Source organism: Lepidochelys kempii, chromosome 5 (genome assembly GCF_965140285.1).
Source record: "Lepidochelys kempii isolate rLepKem1 chromosome 5, rLepKem1.hap1, whole genome shotgun sequence".
Lineage (NCBI taxonomy): Eukaryota > Metazoa > Chordata > Testudines > Cheloniidae > Lepidochelys > Lepidochelys kempii.
The window spans coordinates 17,844,520-17,863,559 of record NC_136384.1 but is presented as its reverse complement, the minus strand read 5'-3'; the positions used below and the strand labels follow the sequence as shown (position 1 = coordinate 17,863,559).

General features: G+C 43.7%; 1 protein-coding gene across 1 annotated transcript in view; it reads right to left on the bottom strand.

Moving 5' to 3' along the window:
* Positions 1–19,040, bottom strand: part of DCC (DCC netrin 1 receptor) — a 967,455-nt gene that overhangs the window by 640,753 nt on the left and 307,662 nt on the right. Inside the window, exon 2 of the mRNA XM_078852711.1 lies at positions 7,752–8,072. Within this exon, the coding sequence (XP_078708837.1) occupies positions 7,752–8,072 (321 nt within the window). The remainder of the gene's footprint in view (positions 1–7,751; positions 8,073–19,040) is intronic.

Below are 19,040 nucleotides of genomic sequence, written 5' to 3'. Positions count from 1 at the left end.
TGCAGACCTGGGGGGTCCCCGTCCCCAGACCCTCTGGCAGCTACCGGATCTCTCCCAACTGATCCTCAGCTTTCCATACACTAAGGAGGGGTTTTCTTCATTACGGCACTTGGCAGCACTGTGTCCATCCTGACCACATTGGTAGCAGAAGAATTGACCTTTCCCCCTTCGCCTGGGGGGGATGGTGGCTCTAAGTGCGGGCTTCTCAATCGCCACAGTTTGAGGCTTCTTATTCCTGGAAGTCTTAACTCGGTCAACGGTACTTTGCAGCTCAGCTATCCGTTCCGTCAGGACCTGCATTTGTTGGGCAAGTTCCTCTCTGGTGCTCACCATCAGTACACTGGCCGTTTGCAGTGGTGTTGTGCTGGCTGGCTCCGATGTTTGGGCTTCCCAAAACTCACTGGCAGCCTGCCTTTCTTCCTCCTCTCGGACCTCTTTTATCAGCTGGGAGTAACTTGGGGGATGTTCCCGTCGTTCTCTTAGCCGGAGATGAAGTAGAATCGGGTTCTGATACTGAGTTCCTCTTACAATTTGAGTCAGTCTGGTCTGATCCATCTGCTCAGCAGTCACTGCTCCCCTCATGACAGCTCTCTGAAGCAGTCTCTCCAGTCTCTGTATGTAGGCTGAAGCCTTCTCGCCCTTTTGTTGTCGGGAATTAAGGAACTTACAGTAGCTGTCTTCAGGGCCCTCTACACTCCCAAAGTTGTGTTCAAGGGCCTCTAGGCAGTCCTTCACACTGACCCCAGGGTCAATGAGCTTCAGGGTGCGAATCACATCTAATGCTGGGCCGCCAAGGCTCTCTATAAGGCATCTTCGCTTTTCTGCATCTGGTACGGCCCACTCTTGCAGCATTTCAGTGGTATGCTCTAACCAGGGTTCAAACTCCTCCTCCCCAGCAAATAATCTTAACTTACGACAAGAGTCTGACTCAGCATGGGGCAGCACAACCTTTTCCAATATTTGCCCCAGAGCTTTTGTCCAATCATCAGCCGAGGCTGCAGCCTCTGAGCTAGAAGCTGCTGAGCCAGGGCCCAACAAACCTGACATATTAGCCATTATACAAACAGTAATTTCCTCAAAATATAAGCACAAACAAAAAAATATATATATAAATTGTTTCCCAATGTAGTGGATCACTCAACAGGTGCTTGCGAGGGGTACTGACCCAGGCGATCCCGGACGAGCCCCCAAAAATGTAACCCTTCTGCCCGTCAGAGTTGGCAGCAACAAGGGCCGGGTTCAATATCTAGGGGTTCCATTCCAATAACACAATGCAAACCGGCTCGAGCCCCCACCCAGTGACCTGGGACAAATATATACCACCCCTGCTGGGCGCCTCCAAGAGGCAATACTTCCCCTCTCGCAAGCACAGAGTCTGAGTGTAGCAAAAGTCTTTTAATAACAGAGAGAAACAATGTGGCATTATGTTGGGGAAACACCACCAACAGGATTCATAACACAACCCATGAGCAAAAACAACCCCACCCCAGGCAAATTGGGGCATGCCCTTTTCCCTTTGGTTCTTGAGTCCAGCAACCCCAAATCACCCAAAGTCCCCAAAGTCCAATGCCCCAAAAGTCTCTGTCCCTGGTCAGGGCAGCCCCAGAGTTCGAAAGTTTATCTGCGGAGCTTTACCTCCCAACCTGGGTGGAAATGGGACGGGGGTAAGAGGCACCTTACGTGATCTGAAGCTGACCGCCCCACAGCTCCATAGCGGCGCTCCACTCCGCCAGCCGCCCCACAAACTCCTTCGCTCAGCTGTGCTCCGCCAGCCGCCCCACGAACTCCTTCACTCAGCTCCACGGCCCACAAGCAGCTCCTGCCATCGACACACTGCTCCGCGTCAAACTGCTTCACCAGCCATCCCGCAAACTGCTCCACAATATATCTTCAGGCTCCCCCACTACTTAACACAACACTCAGTGATTTCAGCTCTTAGGTGAATTCAGCTTATAGTAGGGGAGCCCCAGTGCTGGGGCACTGTCAGCCCAAAGTGAGCTCAGCAGCCTATAACTCGACTTCTAATGAAATCAAAATTAGCTCTGATATTCCACAGTGGAGAGAGGAGGAAGTGCAATTAGCATGTAAGGCCCTCACCAAGGGGCCCATGCCACCAAGTACTACTACTTGTCCCCAGCCTCTCTCCATTCACACAGTTTTGGAACCCATGACCCTTGCCTAGCGAGTGCTACTTAGTTGATGGTGAATCCCTCCATCATAACAAAAGGCCACGTACAGTTCCAAGCACAGTTCCCATAATCAGGGTAATAACAATTTATTCTTCCTGCCCCAATAACAGAGACACTGGGGATCCCACAGCAGCCAAAGTGACCATTTGGGCAGCTATGGTCTCATTCTAGGCGTGGTGGGTGTGCCTATGCAAATGAGATCGGCCCCTGAAGTTCTTTTCCACAACTTGCCACACCTCACCACCAGATGTCAGGGTGGAGCTCATCCTGACTCTGCTTACATATAGTTTCTGTCCCTGGAGCTGACTGTTACGTGCAGTCTCATGGCTGGAGAAACATGGGCACACCACATAGTCTGCTCAGTCACTCCACGAACTTCCGAACTAGTACCAGCATCGGGCTACTTAGGGCATTGTTCTTAGCTGCCTCTCTCATGAAGGGCTCACAGTTGTGTTCCAAAAGACTGAATTGTCATTGCTGGCTAAGCCAGACTCAAACAGAAGGCAAAGAGAGAAATAGGAAAGAGAAGAAAGAAGGTTAGGAATGAAAAAGGACATGCAAGGGAGGAGTTGAGAACAGAAACTCAAGCCCCATAAATATCACTCTTTTCAATTCATCCATCTTCCACCTGGTATCACTATTCCCCTCTGTCTCTTTTAAGGACCCTGAACGGGTTGAAGAGTGGGTTAAGCCCATCCTCTCATATTTTGTCCACCAATTAGGCCCAATTTCCAACACACCAATTTTGGTCCATTAATCTCCAATTTCATTTGCCTCTTGTTTACCAACCACACATCTCACAGTCCTTGGTACCAGTGGACATTTTTGTTTGATTTAATTCAGCCTGTCACCCTTCTCTACTTTTTTCCAAATAATGTTATTTAACAATCTGAGTTGATCTTCCATTACTTTGGACAACTTAAAGTACTTGCACAACACAAGCTCTGTAAAAGCAGCTTCATGCAGTGATTAGTGCAACTTACTGGAGTGTTAAACCTTTATTTCTCCTCTTACCCTTCTTCCCTACCCTGTCATATCTTTCATTTGCCTGTGTCTTAAGTCAGCGGTGTGCTGCCAAAATTTTAACAAGGACTTCTTCAAATATTTTCCAGCTCCCTCAGGAATACATCTGACCTTCTGTCAGCAAAATACTCTTCCCACACTTCAAATAACCCCACAAAATGTAGCAATTCTACACTCTTCCCACACCAAACAGCGGCATCAGTGATTTCACTCTCACCCACATCAATCAGTCCCTTTAACATGCCAGGCTTCCCTCTACCCTGCATCTTTCTTTCTTTTAGAATAACATCTTGGGACCCCAGTCAGGGATTTGGCCTCATTGCTGTACAAACACCACAAGGACAATCCCTGCCCCATAAATCTCACAGTCAGGGATTTAGGCCACACACAACCAATGGATAAGTTGACAGGGAACAGTAGAGACAGGTGCGTTTACTTAAATTAGTAATCAGCAGAAGTCCAACCAAAGCCAAACAGCATCTCAGAGGATCCCTTCTTAGGCAGCTGTTCCTCAAAACAGAGGTGATTGTAGCAGGCAGCTGTCCTAAAGCCTCCGTCTTGGGGTGGTTGGTCAGGTAGAGAGTGGGTTGGTGAAATGGGTGTTTTCTGGTAGGTTGGGGATGTACGCCCTTGGTTCTTGAGGTGGGAAGTTTTGTCCGACTGAGAGGGGTCTACCCCACCTTGTACAGGGATCAAGTAGGGGAACTAGGTCTCCCATTGCTATTAAGGATATTAGGTTGGGGGGTAGCTCTCCCAGGATGGTGTGGAGGGCTCAGTAAGTAAACAGGCCTTTGCTGACTGGTATGAGGAGTCAGCAGGAAAGTGGGTTTCTCCAGATGGTGTGGGCGAGTGGGTCTTCAGTGACTAGTATATTGGTCAGGTTGGGGAGTGGATGTCCCCTAGACCAGTGGCTCTCAACCTTTCCAGACTACTGTACCCCTTTCAGGAGTTGGTCCCACCACCTGTGGTGTTGAGCATGAGGGTTTTCCCTATGGGACTCAAAGAACAGGTTCCTGTATGGATGTGTAGGAGAACCCTGCACTGAGATGGATGTGACTGAAGGAAGGTCTTCCTCCTCCTTGGTATCTTCCAACTAAGGGGGCACCAGCTGAAAAAGGGTGGAGAGTCCAGTGGTACTGGAGAGTGATAGTAGTCTGGAGAATGGGGTCTCAGTACTGAGAGGTATGTGGTACCCATGAGTAGTGGAGATTCCAGTCCATCTGCCACTGATAAAAGTCTTTTGAGTATCTGATTTCGTGTGGTACTGAGTGGAAGATTGGTACTGACATAATAGCATGCTTGGCAGTTGAAGCAGACATACTGTAGATTTTGAACATACCAAAGTAGGCGCCAATGGTCTGACACTGGTTTGCATGGTTGTACTGAAGATCCTGATTGGGGAGCTACTAATGATGGAGCTGTGCTCAGTGGTACTGGTTTGGAGGAGTGCTTATCCTCCTTGTCCCTTTTAGACAGTTCCAGGGCTCTGTTGGAAATGTGTTTCTCTTAAGAGTTCTGGGATTTCCCAGACCCACCAGTTCTGGAGGAGGAGTCTTTTGCCTCTACAGTGCTGAGCTGAGAGGTTGGGGCTTCTGATGCCATGGACTCAGCAGGGGACGGGGGTCTTTTGGGAGCAGGGTCCTTATGATAACAGTCAGCAGTTCTCTTTTGGGACCCTTCATTGAGGTCTCAAGAGTTTTGCCCCTCTTAGGCGAGATCTGTGTTGAGGTCAAAGGGGAACTTGATCTGCCCAGAGACAGATGTCTGTGGGAAGGTCTTCTGACCTGACTCTGAACTGGGTCAAAAGGAGCACTCCAGCAGCAGCTTGACCTCACAGTTCTTCCTTGCTCTGGATTTAAGAGCCAGGCAAAAGTTACACTTCTGGGAGACATGTGACTCTCCCAGGCAGCTGACACACTTAGAGTGGCCATCACTGACCAAGATAGGCTCCCAACAAGAGAGGCAATGTTTGAATCCTGGAGAGTCGGGCCTGCCCTGCCAGGAGAGAAAGGCTCCCTGAAGTGAGGGAGAGGACCAAAGTTAATCCTCACACTACTTATCTACTAACTATGCAACTAAAACCAACTAACACTAAACTATAAAGAAGAAGTTCACTCAGGCATTCTCAAGGCAGACACGCTAGGGCTCTGTCTTAGGCCGAGGTGGTTGAGAGGGAACCGAGGGCAGATCGACCGCTGCAGCCCTATGTAGCCTCAGTGCATGGCATGAGGATGTATAGGCAGGTCAAACAGACACTGCAAACAGGAAATCTCTGATTAAGGATGCAAGAGACACAGATGTACCTGAAGTGGAACACTCATAGGGACATTACTCAATGAAGAATTTTTAGCCCACCTCACCCAGTCTGCTGCTGAAGGAATGGATCCCATCTGCGTTCAAGTCGAGCAATCAAGTTGCATTTTCTAGGTTTATCTTTGGAACAAGAGTGGCTACAAATTTATTTTTCTTCTTCAAGAAAAAAATTCCTTTCACATGACCCAAAGAATAGCTCCGTTAACAAGGGAGCTCTCCAGTTGCTTCAAGTACCATCAACTCTGATTCTTAGCATGACTGTAAAAAAAATACTTACCTAGACTCTCTTTCCTCCAAGGAGATTAGAGACTTGGCTGCTTTCAACCATCGTAAGACCAAGGACCCTGTGCCTGCAAGTCTCCCATAGTAAATAAAGTAAGATAGGGGAATATAGTCCAGCTCTGGATATCTACTCGCAGGAAGTCCAGTTCAAGTTCTGACCATTCTAGGCAGCCAAAACATTATTTCAGTCAGAGCCAGATCTAGTAACACACTGCTCAAGATCAAAAGAAAACCTACCGCCCTGTGAAATATTTTAATAATGGTTTACAATGATCCTACAGAAACAGGCTGAAAGCTAGATGCCATGGGATACTAAATATAACAGGGGTGGGCAAACTATGGCCCGACTGTCCTGCCTGGGCCCTGAGCTCCCGGATGGGGAGGCTAGCCCCCGGCCCCTTCCCCATATTCCCCCCCCCTGCAGCTACACTGCCGCGTGCGCAGCGTGGCTTGTGCCCACCCACCTCCCAGGCTTTCAAATAAGTCTTTCCTGCCAATCTGAGCGGCATGATAAGGGTAAGGGGACAGGGGGAGGGCAGGAGGTGCCGGGAGGCGGTCAGGGGGCAGTTGAATGAGGCAGAGGTTTGGGGGAGTGGGCAGGAGACAGGAAGCATTGAATAGGGGGTGAGGTCCCAGGGGGGCCAGGGAGCGGGGGGAGGTTGGATGGGGGGGGGTCCGGGGGGGGAAGTTAGAGACAGGGATCCTGGAAGGGGGTGGTCAGGGGACAAGGAGTGGGGGAGGGATGGATGGGTTGGGGGTCCCAGGGGGCAGAGGTGTGGATAGGGGGCAGGGCAGTCAGGGGACAGGAAGCGGGGGGGGGGGGTTGGATAGGGGGTGAGGTCCTGGGGGGCAATTAGGGGTGGGGGGTCCCAGGAGGGGGCAGTCAGGGGGCAGGAAGTGGGAGGGGGTGGATAGGGGACGGGGGCCAGGCTGTTTGGGGAGGCACAGCCTTCCCTACCCGGCCCTCCATATCGTTTCACAACCCCGATGTGGCCCTCAGGCCAAAAAGTTTGCCCACCCCTGAAATATAACAACACTTCATTATTTAACCTTTCATTCAAGGGTCTCAAAGCAGTTTGCAATGATTAGCTGATTAAGGCCTCACGCCACCCTGTAAAGTGGAGTACAGTTATTCCCATTATGCAAAAAGGGAAACAGACATGGAGAGGCTATTGCCTATCCTTTTAAGTGCCCACTAACTTGAGGGGACGACATTTTTGACACACCTAAAGCATTCACAAAGGCCGAGCACCTACCATCCCTTGTGTCTTCAGTTGGCACTGTGGATGCTTGGTACTTCTGAAAATCATATGTAGGAGCACTAGCTCAGGCCCCCAAACAGTGAGTCACCCAAAATTATTGGCCACCTGTAATAATTTAGGCTCAAATGGTTATCATATAGAAACTCAGTGTTAGAGCCATAATGAAACCCAGGTCTCTTGATGACCAATATTCTGTTCTCACCACTATATTATACTTCCTCCCAGGTACTTCAAAAAAGAGCTACAGAAATTAAGGCTACAAATTTCAATAAGTTGTATAATGGATTCTTGTCAGTGCGGAAAAAAAAGACCTAAACTGAAAAACAAATTATGCACATTTTACGTCCCACAGAGGTTCAGCGTTTTATTTTTTCTAAGGCTGAATTAACTAAGAAAGCAGTTAATTTCCAATTTCAAAGATTTCTTCTTGTTTTGAAGACAATAAATATGCAGCAAATATCTCACAGCAACAAGGAGCTGATTAGACATATTTAAGCAAGAATAGTTGCTTGTCAAAAATAATTCATGTGTCATGTCTGGCTTTATTTTATTTATTTTTGGGGGGAAACCAAACCACACATTTCCGCCAGAAGAATGTTTCCCTACATTTTAATGCTTCTTTAAAATTGTTCTCACAAGACAACGTTTCTAGCAGTTTAAACGACAGAAGAGTTATTCCTACCTGCTACAGTGACTTTAGCTGTCCGACTGATGATAGCCCCAATACCTTCTAAAGAGGCCTCACATTGGTAGAGACCCTCATCTGGCTTATGGTGCCTGGAATGGACTATGCTTTGTATCAAAAGGGAACCATTGGCCATCTGCTGTCTCCTTTCATCCACTGCCAGATTTAAGAAGACTGCATCTTTCTTCCACTTGATGACAGGAATTCCTTGATCTGACTCCACTGTGCAATTCAGCAGCACATTACTTCCACGCATGGTGACAGCATCTGAAGGCTCAGTCAGGAACCGCAATGATGTAAAACCCTTAACTTGTGAACCTAAAATAAGAAAAGCTTGGTTATTCATTCACGTACAGGGAGATAGATGCCAGTTCTGGTGCATTAACTCATTGAAGAGTACGAACACAAAATCCCAGAATAATGACAGGTTTCAGAGTAGCAGCCGTGGTAGTCTGTATCTGCAAAAAGAAAAGGAGGACTTGTGGCACCTTAGAGACTAACAAATTTATTTGAGCATAAGCTTTCGTGACCTGAGCTGTAGGTCACAAAAGCTTATGCTCAAATAAATTTGTTAGTCTCTAAGGTGCCACAAGACCTCCTTTTCTTTTTGAAAATCCCAGAAGACACTTTGGGTGCCTGGCGAACAGTCTGAGAATTAATTTAATTTAAAATAGCATGTCTCAGCAAATTGACTAAGGAAAACCAAGATGAATATTTTGGTGCCACCAGTTCAAATACAATATTTACAGAAGGGAGACAAATATGTAAACAAAGCAAAATACCTCTAACCACTCCCTTCCCCCCCCCCCCGCAAGCATTACTTCAGGAAACAAGTTCCAACGTGTTCAATTTGCTCTAGTGCAGTGGATCAGTACAAAGCCTGTGCACTATTTCAGTACCATTTTGAGGGTATAAGTGGAATTTACTCTAATTGGCTCGTAGGGCTTGTGCTGGATCCCTGCACAGAGCTGAATTTCACCATGAGAAGTTTGCAAATAGCACTTGGGTGGCTTTGTATTTATGAGCAACCTTTCAGAGGAGATTAGACAAATCCAGAGTCTGGCAATCTTCTGGAAGTGCTCCCAACTCTTTGTATATGATGAAGCTTTTCTCCCCTAACCAGAATGACACTCACATCTGTAGGAGGAAGAGAGTCTGAGACATAAGCCCTTGTATCAGAGGCCTGGTATGAGGCAGGACCTGCTCACAGAATTTGGCAAGAACACGGCTGATATTGCAGAAAAACACATTTCTAACAAGTGCTAGTCACAGAATGCTCATGCAAACACATGCCAATGTCCAGTGGTACCAGAACATCCCGATATCAAGGATGGTACAAAAATATTACCAAGGATAATAGGAACACACTGACCCATCCTAAAAGATAAGGTCAGAGTGATAGTACATAATAGAGATGTTCTGATCTAACCAACATGTACAAGATGAGTGATAACTAGTGATGTCAGGGGGCAGTAACTAACTATATCAAAGGGGCAAGACTAACTTGTTTGTATCAGGGTATAAAGATGTATCTCAGAGGTAGTATCTTTGTCTGGCCTTAGGGAGGAATGGAAAGTCCTGCCATTCATTGAGCTGGTCCATTGTTATGGGCATGCATGTATTAGTGGTCTGGCAGAGTCTGCAGGATACTAGTATCATGCTTTGTCAACAATACACCTGGCTGGGTGCCTTCATCCCTTAATGGATCTTGTGGTCATTGGGTGGTTCGCTCAAGGTCTGCCGTGCCACCTGCCTGCACAGGGCTGGGGCGGCACATAGAGGGAACGAACACACACACACAGAGCCAAACAAACATCTATCAACATCTAACCACAACATCCTCAAAAACACGTCCTCTTGACTTCTTTTCCATTCCTCTGCAATAAAGAGAGCAACGGGGGAGATACTGAAGTCCCTTGGATACCAGCTGAGAAGGTGTCACAGCAGCAGCCATTACAGGCTATTCTTACGCCATAAATGTGTGACATCAAGAATGCATGACAGGGCTGCAAAATGCAGAGTCTAGGCCCCTTTGCAGACCTGCAGAATTAGGAGGCAATGGAGAAGAAGATGGAGTGAGAGGCTTCCATGGAGGGCCCATGATATGAATATAAACCTTAACTGATAAAGACTAGAAAACTGTTAAGATGCTTAACAACTAGTAGATTTTATTACATATTCTAATGGCACAATAAAAGGAATGGAAATGGCCCTGATTCTGATTTTCTACTGGATTGCACCTTTTCCAGTCATTTACACCTGTGGAAAGTGCATGAAATTGGATTCTGATTTGGTAGCATTTTACATGCACTTTCCACAAATGTAAATTACTAGGCCACGGTCCAGGTGTGGAGAATCAGGCCCTATAATTTCCATCGATTGCTAAATGGTATCAGAGAGTCAAAACTTATAAGACATTGCATGTCTTTACAGCTGCTGACTGTGAATGGAAACAAGGCAGATATTTTCTGTTATGCAAACCTTTTCCTCAACCTTTCTTCCACAGATATGCTATATATAGCATTCCTAGCTGTTAAGGGTTGGGTTGACAGTGTGACCTTGAACTGCTTGGCTCCTGATTGACAAAGCCTCCAGTATATGATATTTCCAGCCCCTCGCCAGCTACCATCCTCCTCTCCACATTATCTTTACTCTGACCATGTTCTAAAGGAAGAACAAAATTAATTGACTGGCAAAAGATGTATTCAAGGCCTGATCCTGATCTTGCTCACGTTGGTTTAATTCCAATTGAAGTCAATGGAGCTACACTGGTTTCAGCAACCTAAGATTGCATATTGGTGGAAGGTACACTTTTGTCATGAAACTGTTGTTAGTAGCAAACAGACCCATTTACAATTTAGGCAAGTACAGTTATCTGAAAAACATTTATTGCTTTTTATTCTTCCATAGGCCTCTGGTGTTTGTTTTTAAACCACAGCTTCTTGTTGGACATTTTTATTTATACCACCAAAACACAACACATTTTAACACCCAGCTGTTTATGACAGTATGTTAATGAATTTATGTGACTAGTATCAGAAGTAAATAATCCACTTCTTCTGAAACAGTGAGGTTATGACAGATTTCAATTCAGGGATTTCATAAATTACAGAAGTTAACTTTCTTTTCATGCAATTACCCTTGCAGTTCAGTCACAATTTCAGCTATTCATATCCTTTGCAGAAGCCATAGTTATCTTAAATTGCTTTAGTGCATAGTACCTAAAAGCTTGAATAACCTGTAATGCTTTTGGAATGTGAATACAATTCAAACCCTTCTCTGAAATATTGCTCCTGGAGGCTGAAGTAGTGAGAGGTTGAAGAAATGATCATATGCTTTCAAAGACAATTTCTTGGAAGTCCAGGAAGGAGGAGGGATTAAGAGACAGGTTTTTAAAGGTATTTAGATGCCTAATGATACAGATAGCCACCTACTGAGATTTTCAGAACTGCCATAGTGCCCAACCCCTATTGAAATCAATGGCAGTTAGGTGCCTAGATGCTTTTGAAAATCCCACTCGGCTCCTATCTGGTTAGATACCTAGGAATTAGATCAAGCAACCCCCAACCAAAATATTAGATCTTGAATGCCAACCAATCTTTGGGAACATTCCAAACCATGTATCATCATTATTTTAACAAGGGACTTCCACAAACCTTTTCCTCCCTAACCTGTAGTAAACTCCGGGTACCAGAGTGCACGTACCTGCAGACAGAAAGGCTGAGGGACTGAACATTGTTCAAAATTTTTATGATATGTCCAAAGATTACCCAGATTTAGTCTTCGTTAGATTAACAGGGAACCAGATTCCAGACCAGAGCTGGACTTACAACCCTAGAGCCTGTCAACTGGAACACCTTGGTACTCAGAAGCCCAATCATGGAGAGTTTTAAGGTAGAAACTCACAACGTAAATTGCACTGAGAAACCAATATGAGGGCAGTGCAGTTTATGAAGCACATATTAAAGACATTCTATGTAACCAGGCAGCAATATTTTACACTTGCTAAAGTGTTCAAGCAGGTCATCACGTGTGGCCTTATTTCTAGTGGATTGCAGTAATCCAGCTTTCTTGTTCTTCACACACACATTTTATAGTTGGACTCCAGGTCCTCTGGGAGAGAATATAATTTCTTGATGGAGAATAATATTTTTCCCTAGTGAGTGTTTAATTAGTGCAGCAAGAGTTGAAATCGAAACAGAAAGAAAAGATGCATTTATGAATATACTTTAGAAATTCCAAAATTGAGTTTAGCTTCCCAAATGATCTTCAAACCTATTTTTTGCTGAGACCTAAATAAATTCCACTTAGAAATCATTGCTATGCACCACTTTCTCACAACATTGCAACTCATGGTGACCTTCCTTCTAGTGAGCAGCACTGGAAATAGCTTCTTCAGGGCACAAGAAGGGGGGAGGGGGGAAATCCCACAGTGTTTTCCCTTATTCTGCCAAAAGCAGAAATGCCACCTCTGAAATTTTCCTAATGCCCAGCACAGGGACATCTATTGAAGCCAATAGCAAAACGCCTGCTGGCATCAATGAAAGGAAGAGTGGGCTGTTGGGAACCAGATCTGAAGTCAAATCTTTGCATAGCAAAGCACTGTCCCGGATGATTATCTCTTCAGCTACAGCCAGTGGAGGTTTTTAATCTCGTGCTATTGGAAGATGTGAAGATGCTGTAAAACTTCTTTAGTATTTGTCCGAGTCCTTGAGAAGACGCTTCCCAGCTGTGCTTTACCTTAAATATCTCACGAAATCCAAGATGAGTTAACAATGTAATGGAAGCACCTAAATACAGCACAGTTTACAACAGGCCATTAAACTCTTCACCCCTAGTATTTGGAGGAGGGGTGGGATTTGTTTTTCCATTTGAGATGGCCAATGGGCTCATTTTATTTCTAAGAACCAGACTGATATTTTCCAGCTATGTTTAAACCTCTAGACTACTAAAACTTATGCCAATAGCTGAAATTAAGGGGTGGGAGGAAGGGGTAAACTAAGACGGTAGCTGTAGAGAAGCTCTTTTAAAGTATACTGCAATATAAAATGTCTCTTCTACAGTTTCAGTGCTTTATCTGGCACCTTTGATCACCTCAATTTTTTCCATCTTTAATTATATTTCCCTTGCAATCCCTCAGAGTTGCAAAAAGCTAAACATTAAAATAAAAAGTTTGTGATTATTAAACTCCCAAGCATTCAACATCAAACCCAATGAAACTGAATCTTGGATTTGATGTTCATCAGCGTGTTTGGAAACCCTATGCTTATGAACGTTTGGTGAATATAGACTGAGGTTACTTGCAGAGAGCCTTAATTACTTCCATGGGATTGTCTGCATAGGTAAATGCTAACCAACCTGAGTAAAATTTGTACAATTGAGTCCATGCCTGGGATGTTGCTGCACTTCTGTCACAAAAGTTTACCTCCCTTGTGACTTTTCCCCAACATGTTCCTTCAGGTTCTATGCCCCTCAAAGACATCTACAATCAGAGCATGAGATGTGTGTGCTTTTCTAATTGTTTTAAGTGTTATAACAATCATCAGCTACTTCCATTGCAGAGACAGAAGAGATTTCACAGTTGCAACAGCATTTGACCAAACAACCCTGGGAGCTTTTTTATTTTTCAAACACATATTAAGAAATAAAAACTTTTGCACACAAATTATTTGAAATCTGCAAATGTAAGGGTACCTCCATCTATCAGAAATGTGGTAGCATAATATACTAGCTGAACTAAGTCAATTATAATAAAATGCATTTATGGAAGCCCTGAGTATTTTTCTCAGGGGCCATTTTGATTTTGTCTACAGATCCTGCATTAAATTAGCTTAGTGCTCAGACTAGTAAACACTTATTTACAATTCCAGGTAGCGTACAGTATAGCAAAACTTGTCACAATTTTCTATGTGCTCCAAATCAGCTAAAACTGAAATGAGGCTTCAAATATAATAAAATTATTAAAAGGAACGACCTCATTTTAATCTAACTTGTGTAGCGTTGATTGTTGGTGCTGAGCACTTTAAATTCTAGCCCTTTTTGAATATCTGGCCCAACATGTGCATTAATATTACATGTCACATGTAGAAAGACAAGTCTGCTACCCCCAAGGAATTTACAATCTGATTCAAAGGAGCATGGTACATAGAACAACTCTTCAGGCATTATATACAATTCTGTAGTTCTCTATAGTGGTGCATCAGCTCACTGCATTTTAAAATAGTTCTCCTGTAGTGTTTTGGACTGATACTGTAGTAATTTTTATTAGGAAAATTGTGTCACTAACTACCAAGAATCCTGGTGGTTACTGAGCACATATAAAGAGTAGGTTTTCAGTTTAAACATTTAGTTTTGACATTCGTAATTTAGATTTTTCATTTATGTATTTAGTTGAGTTTAGAGCTGGTCAAGAATTTTTTGATGAAATTTTCTTTAATTGGGAAATGCCAATTTGTTGAAACCAAAATTTTTCATCGGAACATATTCGTTTTAACAAAACCTACCTAGGTTCAATCCCTGTTCTGCCTGATCCTACAATGAGAAGACAGTTTATCCATGCAGGAAACAGAGCTCTTTAGGGCCAGTCCAAGGCTGTGGCGTGAACTCCCACAGCTAACCAAGGACCATCACAAATTTTACAACTCACAGTTCCCTGTGAAAGCTGCACTTTTTTTACCATTATTTCTCTAATAAATACATAGCAGATGGACATAAACTAAAATAAAAACCCTACCAAACTAAAACACCCCACTACAGACACATTTCTCCCCTGGGGAGGGAATGGGAGAAGAATAGGCCTCATGCAATTGATGTTAGTCACATCACGGAAGGTGCCCAGATATTATACTAACAAAGGTGGTACAGGTTTCAGAGTAGCAGCCATGTTAGTCTGTATCCGCAAAAAGAAAAGCAGTACTTGTGGCACCTTAGAGACTAACCAATTTATTTGAGCATAAGCTTTCGTACATCCGATGAAGTGAGCTCTAGCTCACGAAAGCTTATGCTCAAATAAATTGGTTAGTCTCTAAGGTGCCACAAGTCCTCCTTTTCTTTTCACCTGAAGCTCAGCTGCACTTATGACCAAATATGGCCATTCTTTGGCAGCCTACAGAAACACCACATGACACATCAGGACAGAAGTTGCCACTTGGAGCTGCAGAGGAAATTCGGAGTGGCAAAGAGTTGGAATCTGGCCAACCTTAGTAGTGTGAACTACTTTGACATAAAAAATGCTCCTGGACCTTTAGTGATGTGAGTGTTATATTTCATCCAGAAGACATTAACTCAAACAGCACATGATCCCCTGGCACCATAAGGGGGCATTGCTTCCACACTGACTAAGAAGGTGCCTCATCACCTCATCCAGAGCCTACATTTTCCCTAGGTTTCTCCCATCTTAGTACTGCCCCATCCTGACCCTGCTTATATGTGGCCTAGTGAGGAAGATATAAATTCAATCGTAAAGAGTGTTACCATTTCAAAAAGTATCAGAAGCAGAACAACTCCTTTCACCCTTAACAGAGAGAGGCTGTCTTATCTTTTCATTCGAAAAAATATAAGATTATACACTGTCGAGGTCATGCCACAGACTTGACCAACTTTGCTAGGGCTGCTTAATATAGTTCACGAGAAATTAAGTGTTCATCTTTTTGGGATTCAGAAGGAAAACATCAAGGATTAATTCTGTAATAATTTGACAGGTTTTTTGAAAAATCTAGACAAAGTGGTAAAATGTACAGAGCCAGAGTAATTGCAGAGAAGAACTTGCAGCTCATTCCTTCACTGCTGGATAATTTTTAAGACTTTTTATGGACACTGAATTAAAAAAACCTGACAGTTCTATAACTGGAACACACACTGCATAATCCTGTCTCTCTGATTTGTTTTTAATGTTTTGCTCATTGTAGGAGTACAAAAGTCAGCTCTTTTCTTATACACTGTTGTTAACGTCAGCCACTTCTTTCTATCTTCTGCAGAAAACTCAAAGTCAGATCAAGAATAAAGTACTCTCTACTTAAAAGAAACTCTCTTCTTAAAGGAATACTATGTCCTGCAATCACTACTAGCAGCTACAGAATCTCAGTCTCCTCACAAACTATGACTGTCCTGTAAGATTCTGTCTATGGCTGATTTCCTGTTCCCTATAGGCTCCCTGCCCTCTCATCCACCTGGCCCGCTGCTTTTCTTGACCCATCTGTGGAGCCCAGCAATTGTATCTGGCTCTCTGCTGGGGCCTCTGCATTAAAGTTTTGTGCAGTGTAGGGTTCCAGCTGTGAAAGGGACCCCAAAATACTTTATACACGGGAGGTGAGTGATTTCCAGATTGCTGGTCTCTGGGGACCACTCTAAGGAGGTACCACAACTTCTGGGCCCTACAACTTTAGCATAAAAGTTACCCTACAAACTGCTCCAAAATTTAATAAATTTTGAGTTAGTCTTAGATGCAGTTAAGTTCAGGCGAGTTCTTATTTCAACTCATCCACTGGTGGCTGTTGAATGTGATTTGCTGGTGCAATTTTGTGTTATCACCTATACTCAGGTTGTTGTCAGACCTTTTACTGCATGAGCCAAAAGGATGTTGTTGTTGTTGTTTTTACGATCATATTTAATGCTGTGCACAATAGCTAGCTCATACAAGCCCCAAGCAATTACAGGTATCTATGTGAAGTTGGAACACGCCGGTTTCCTTATGTAACCTATGCACTATGCATGCTAATTTGAACACAAAAGTTCTATGGGAAAAAATCCTGCTTTAGGTCTTTTAAAAGTACCGCAACATTTTCAGTCTTCTCCTTTTCAAAGGTCCAGATGTGCTAATTAAGTTTGCTTCTCAGGGCTAAAGGGAGTTAGGAGTAGAGGCAAAATGCTCAGGCCTGGCAAACAGCATTGCTTTAAGGTGTTTAAAAGCAACACTTCCAATTAAAAAGACACCATCAACATGAAAAAATAAAATCCCATTTCTGTCTGAAAATGTTGTACCTACTATAATTACAGGTACCATCTAAGATAACTGTCACTGAAAGAAGGTAGGAGAAAGACTTTTTCCTACAGCGTTTACTCTATTTGACAGCACTCAGTCTCTTTCATTATTCTCCTGTATAGCCATCTCATTTTCTCCACCAATAGGAAAATAGAAAATCCCTTATCAAAATGTTTTAATGCATTTCTTTTTAAAGTTCAGGACGTGCTATTTAAGGTGTTCTCTATCAGAAACCGCTTTCTTTTCTGTCTCTCTCTTTTTAGTTAGTAATTAAAAACAAACAAACAGAGTGTCTCTCTTTAAGGTGCAGTGCTATGTTGTCAATCCCATCCAATCTGCTGCATCCAAAAATGTACTGAGCATTGATTGAAACCTCTAGAACAGTGTGATGTCAGTGGGGGTAAATGTGAATGAGGGGAATCCCCAAAGAAGGGAAGCACCAATATATGAAACGTTTGGGAGGTATAATAATATGTAAATAGTTCAGAGAGGGGAAACCTGGCCTGTAGTACAAGAGAAGAAAGGGGAAAGGAAGGGGGAATCTGGGGGGATGGGAGAGATGAACTGTTTGTTTGCTAACTATGAAATAATCTAATAATCCTATTTTCAGAAGATGGGTGGGAGAGGATGAACCACCAGGATTTAGCCACAGGGTGTTGTGGGAGGTACAAGAACCCAGTTCACCAGGCATCCAGCCAGTCTGTGATACTTACTGAACCAAAAAAGAATCCACTGGGATCAAGCTTAGAGGGAAAGAGAAAGCAGGCTGGAGACAGCAGCCTGGGAGCTGTGTGCAAAGACAAGGAGATTGGTTTAATTGGTTTAATTGCCTCTGACTGGGCTAGACTCTGGCATGTTCAGTGGCTTGGGATTTACAGCAGAACTGTTCACTTCTGCATTGCAGGATCAGATTGAGCCCCCCCTCCCCCCAATCCTCCTATCAGGGCAATGCACAAGGCCAGATACCTGTGGCACAAGCTACCCTCAAATTGGCAAGATGGGTGCAGGACCTAGGCCTGTTACCCTTCCACAGCTGGCACTTTCTCAAAAGATGGCAGAATTGCCACTCCAAAATGCCTGAAGGAAGTCTATCTATTCGGAATCTGAGGTTCTCACTGCAGCAAAGTCACCAGGAAGAGTCTTGGCTTACAGCGACCAAGACTACCCTGCCCCACGTCCCTTCCTTGACACCACAATCTCCTCAGCTATTATACCATGTACTTTTCCTAAAATAGTTGAAAGGTTTAGAAAAACAACAAATATTAATTAATCTGCTTATCTCTATCACATGCTTACAGGCACACTTCCTGTATTTCCTGATGCCTCCAGGTGAGAAAGTAGCACAGTTCAAAGCTTTAATGAATTATTACCCATTTAAAAGACGATCAAGACAATAGACTACACCCAACGCTACAATGTAAGACTATATTTTTATTGACAACAACATAAACCATGAGATCAATACTCAAGTTGTATGAACATGTCAGCAGAAACAAACCAAGGCCAGAAATACAGCTTTACATTGTGCACAGTTAGGTGTACTTTGTTGTAAATAATAGACAGAGAAACCAAATCAAAACAAAGTCATTTTTCTGTATCAATCTGCCTGTTCTTTCCTGACAGAGCCACACAGTGAAGCTTGTTGCTGGCTTTATGAAAACATCCTCAATGTACAAAAACCTGATTTTTATGACATTAACTTATTTTGCAACAGGTATGTCAAGGTTCCCTCCCCACTTTGAACTCTAGGGTACAGATGTGGGGACCCGCATGAAAGACTCCCTAAGTTTATTTCTACCACCTTAGGTTAAAACTTCCCCAAAGCACAAAGTCTTTGCACTTAGATTAGGTAAAACACTGTGACCACCAAGTGTTTTAGACAAAGAACAGGGAAAGGACCACTTGGAGTTCCTGTTTTCCCAAAATATCCCCCTAAGCCCTTAAACCCCCTTTCCTGGGGAGGCTTGAGAATAAACAAGATGAGCACAAACACCTTGGATTTTTAAGACCCAAAAAACCCAGTCTGATTCTTAAAAATGAGAACTTTATTAGAATAACAAAAAAAGATAAGAGAACAACTCTGTAAGATCAGAACGGAAGATAATCTTACAGGCAGTCAGATTCAAAACATAGAGAATCCCTCTAGGCAAAACCTTAAGTTACAAAAAGACCCAAAAACAGGAATACACATTTCCTCCAGCACAGGGAATTTACTAGCCAAAACAAAGAAAAGCTAACGCATTTTCTAGCTAGATTATTTACTAACTTTACAGGAGTTGGAGAGCTTGCATCCTTGATCTGTACCT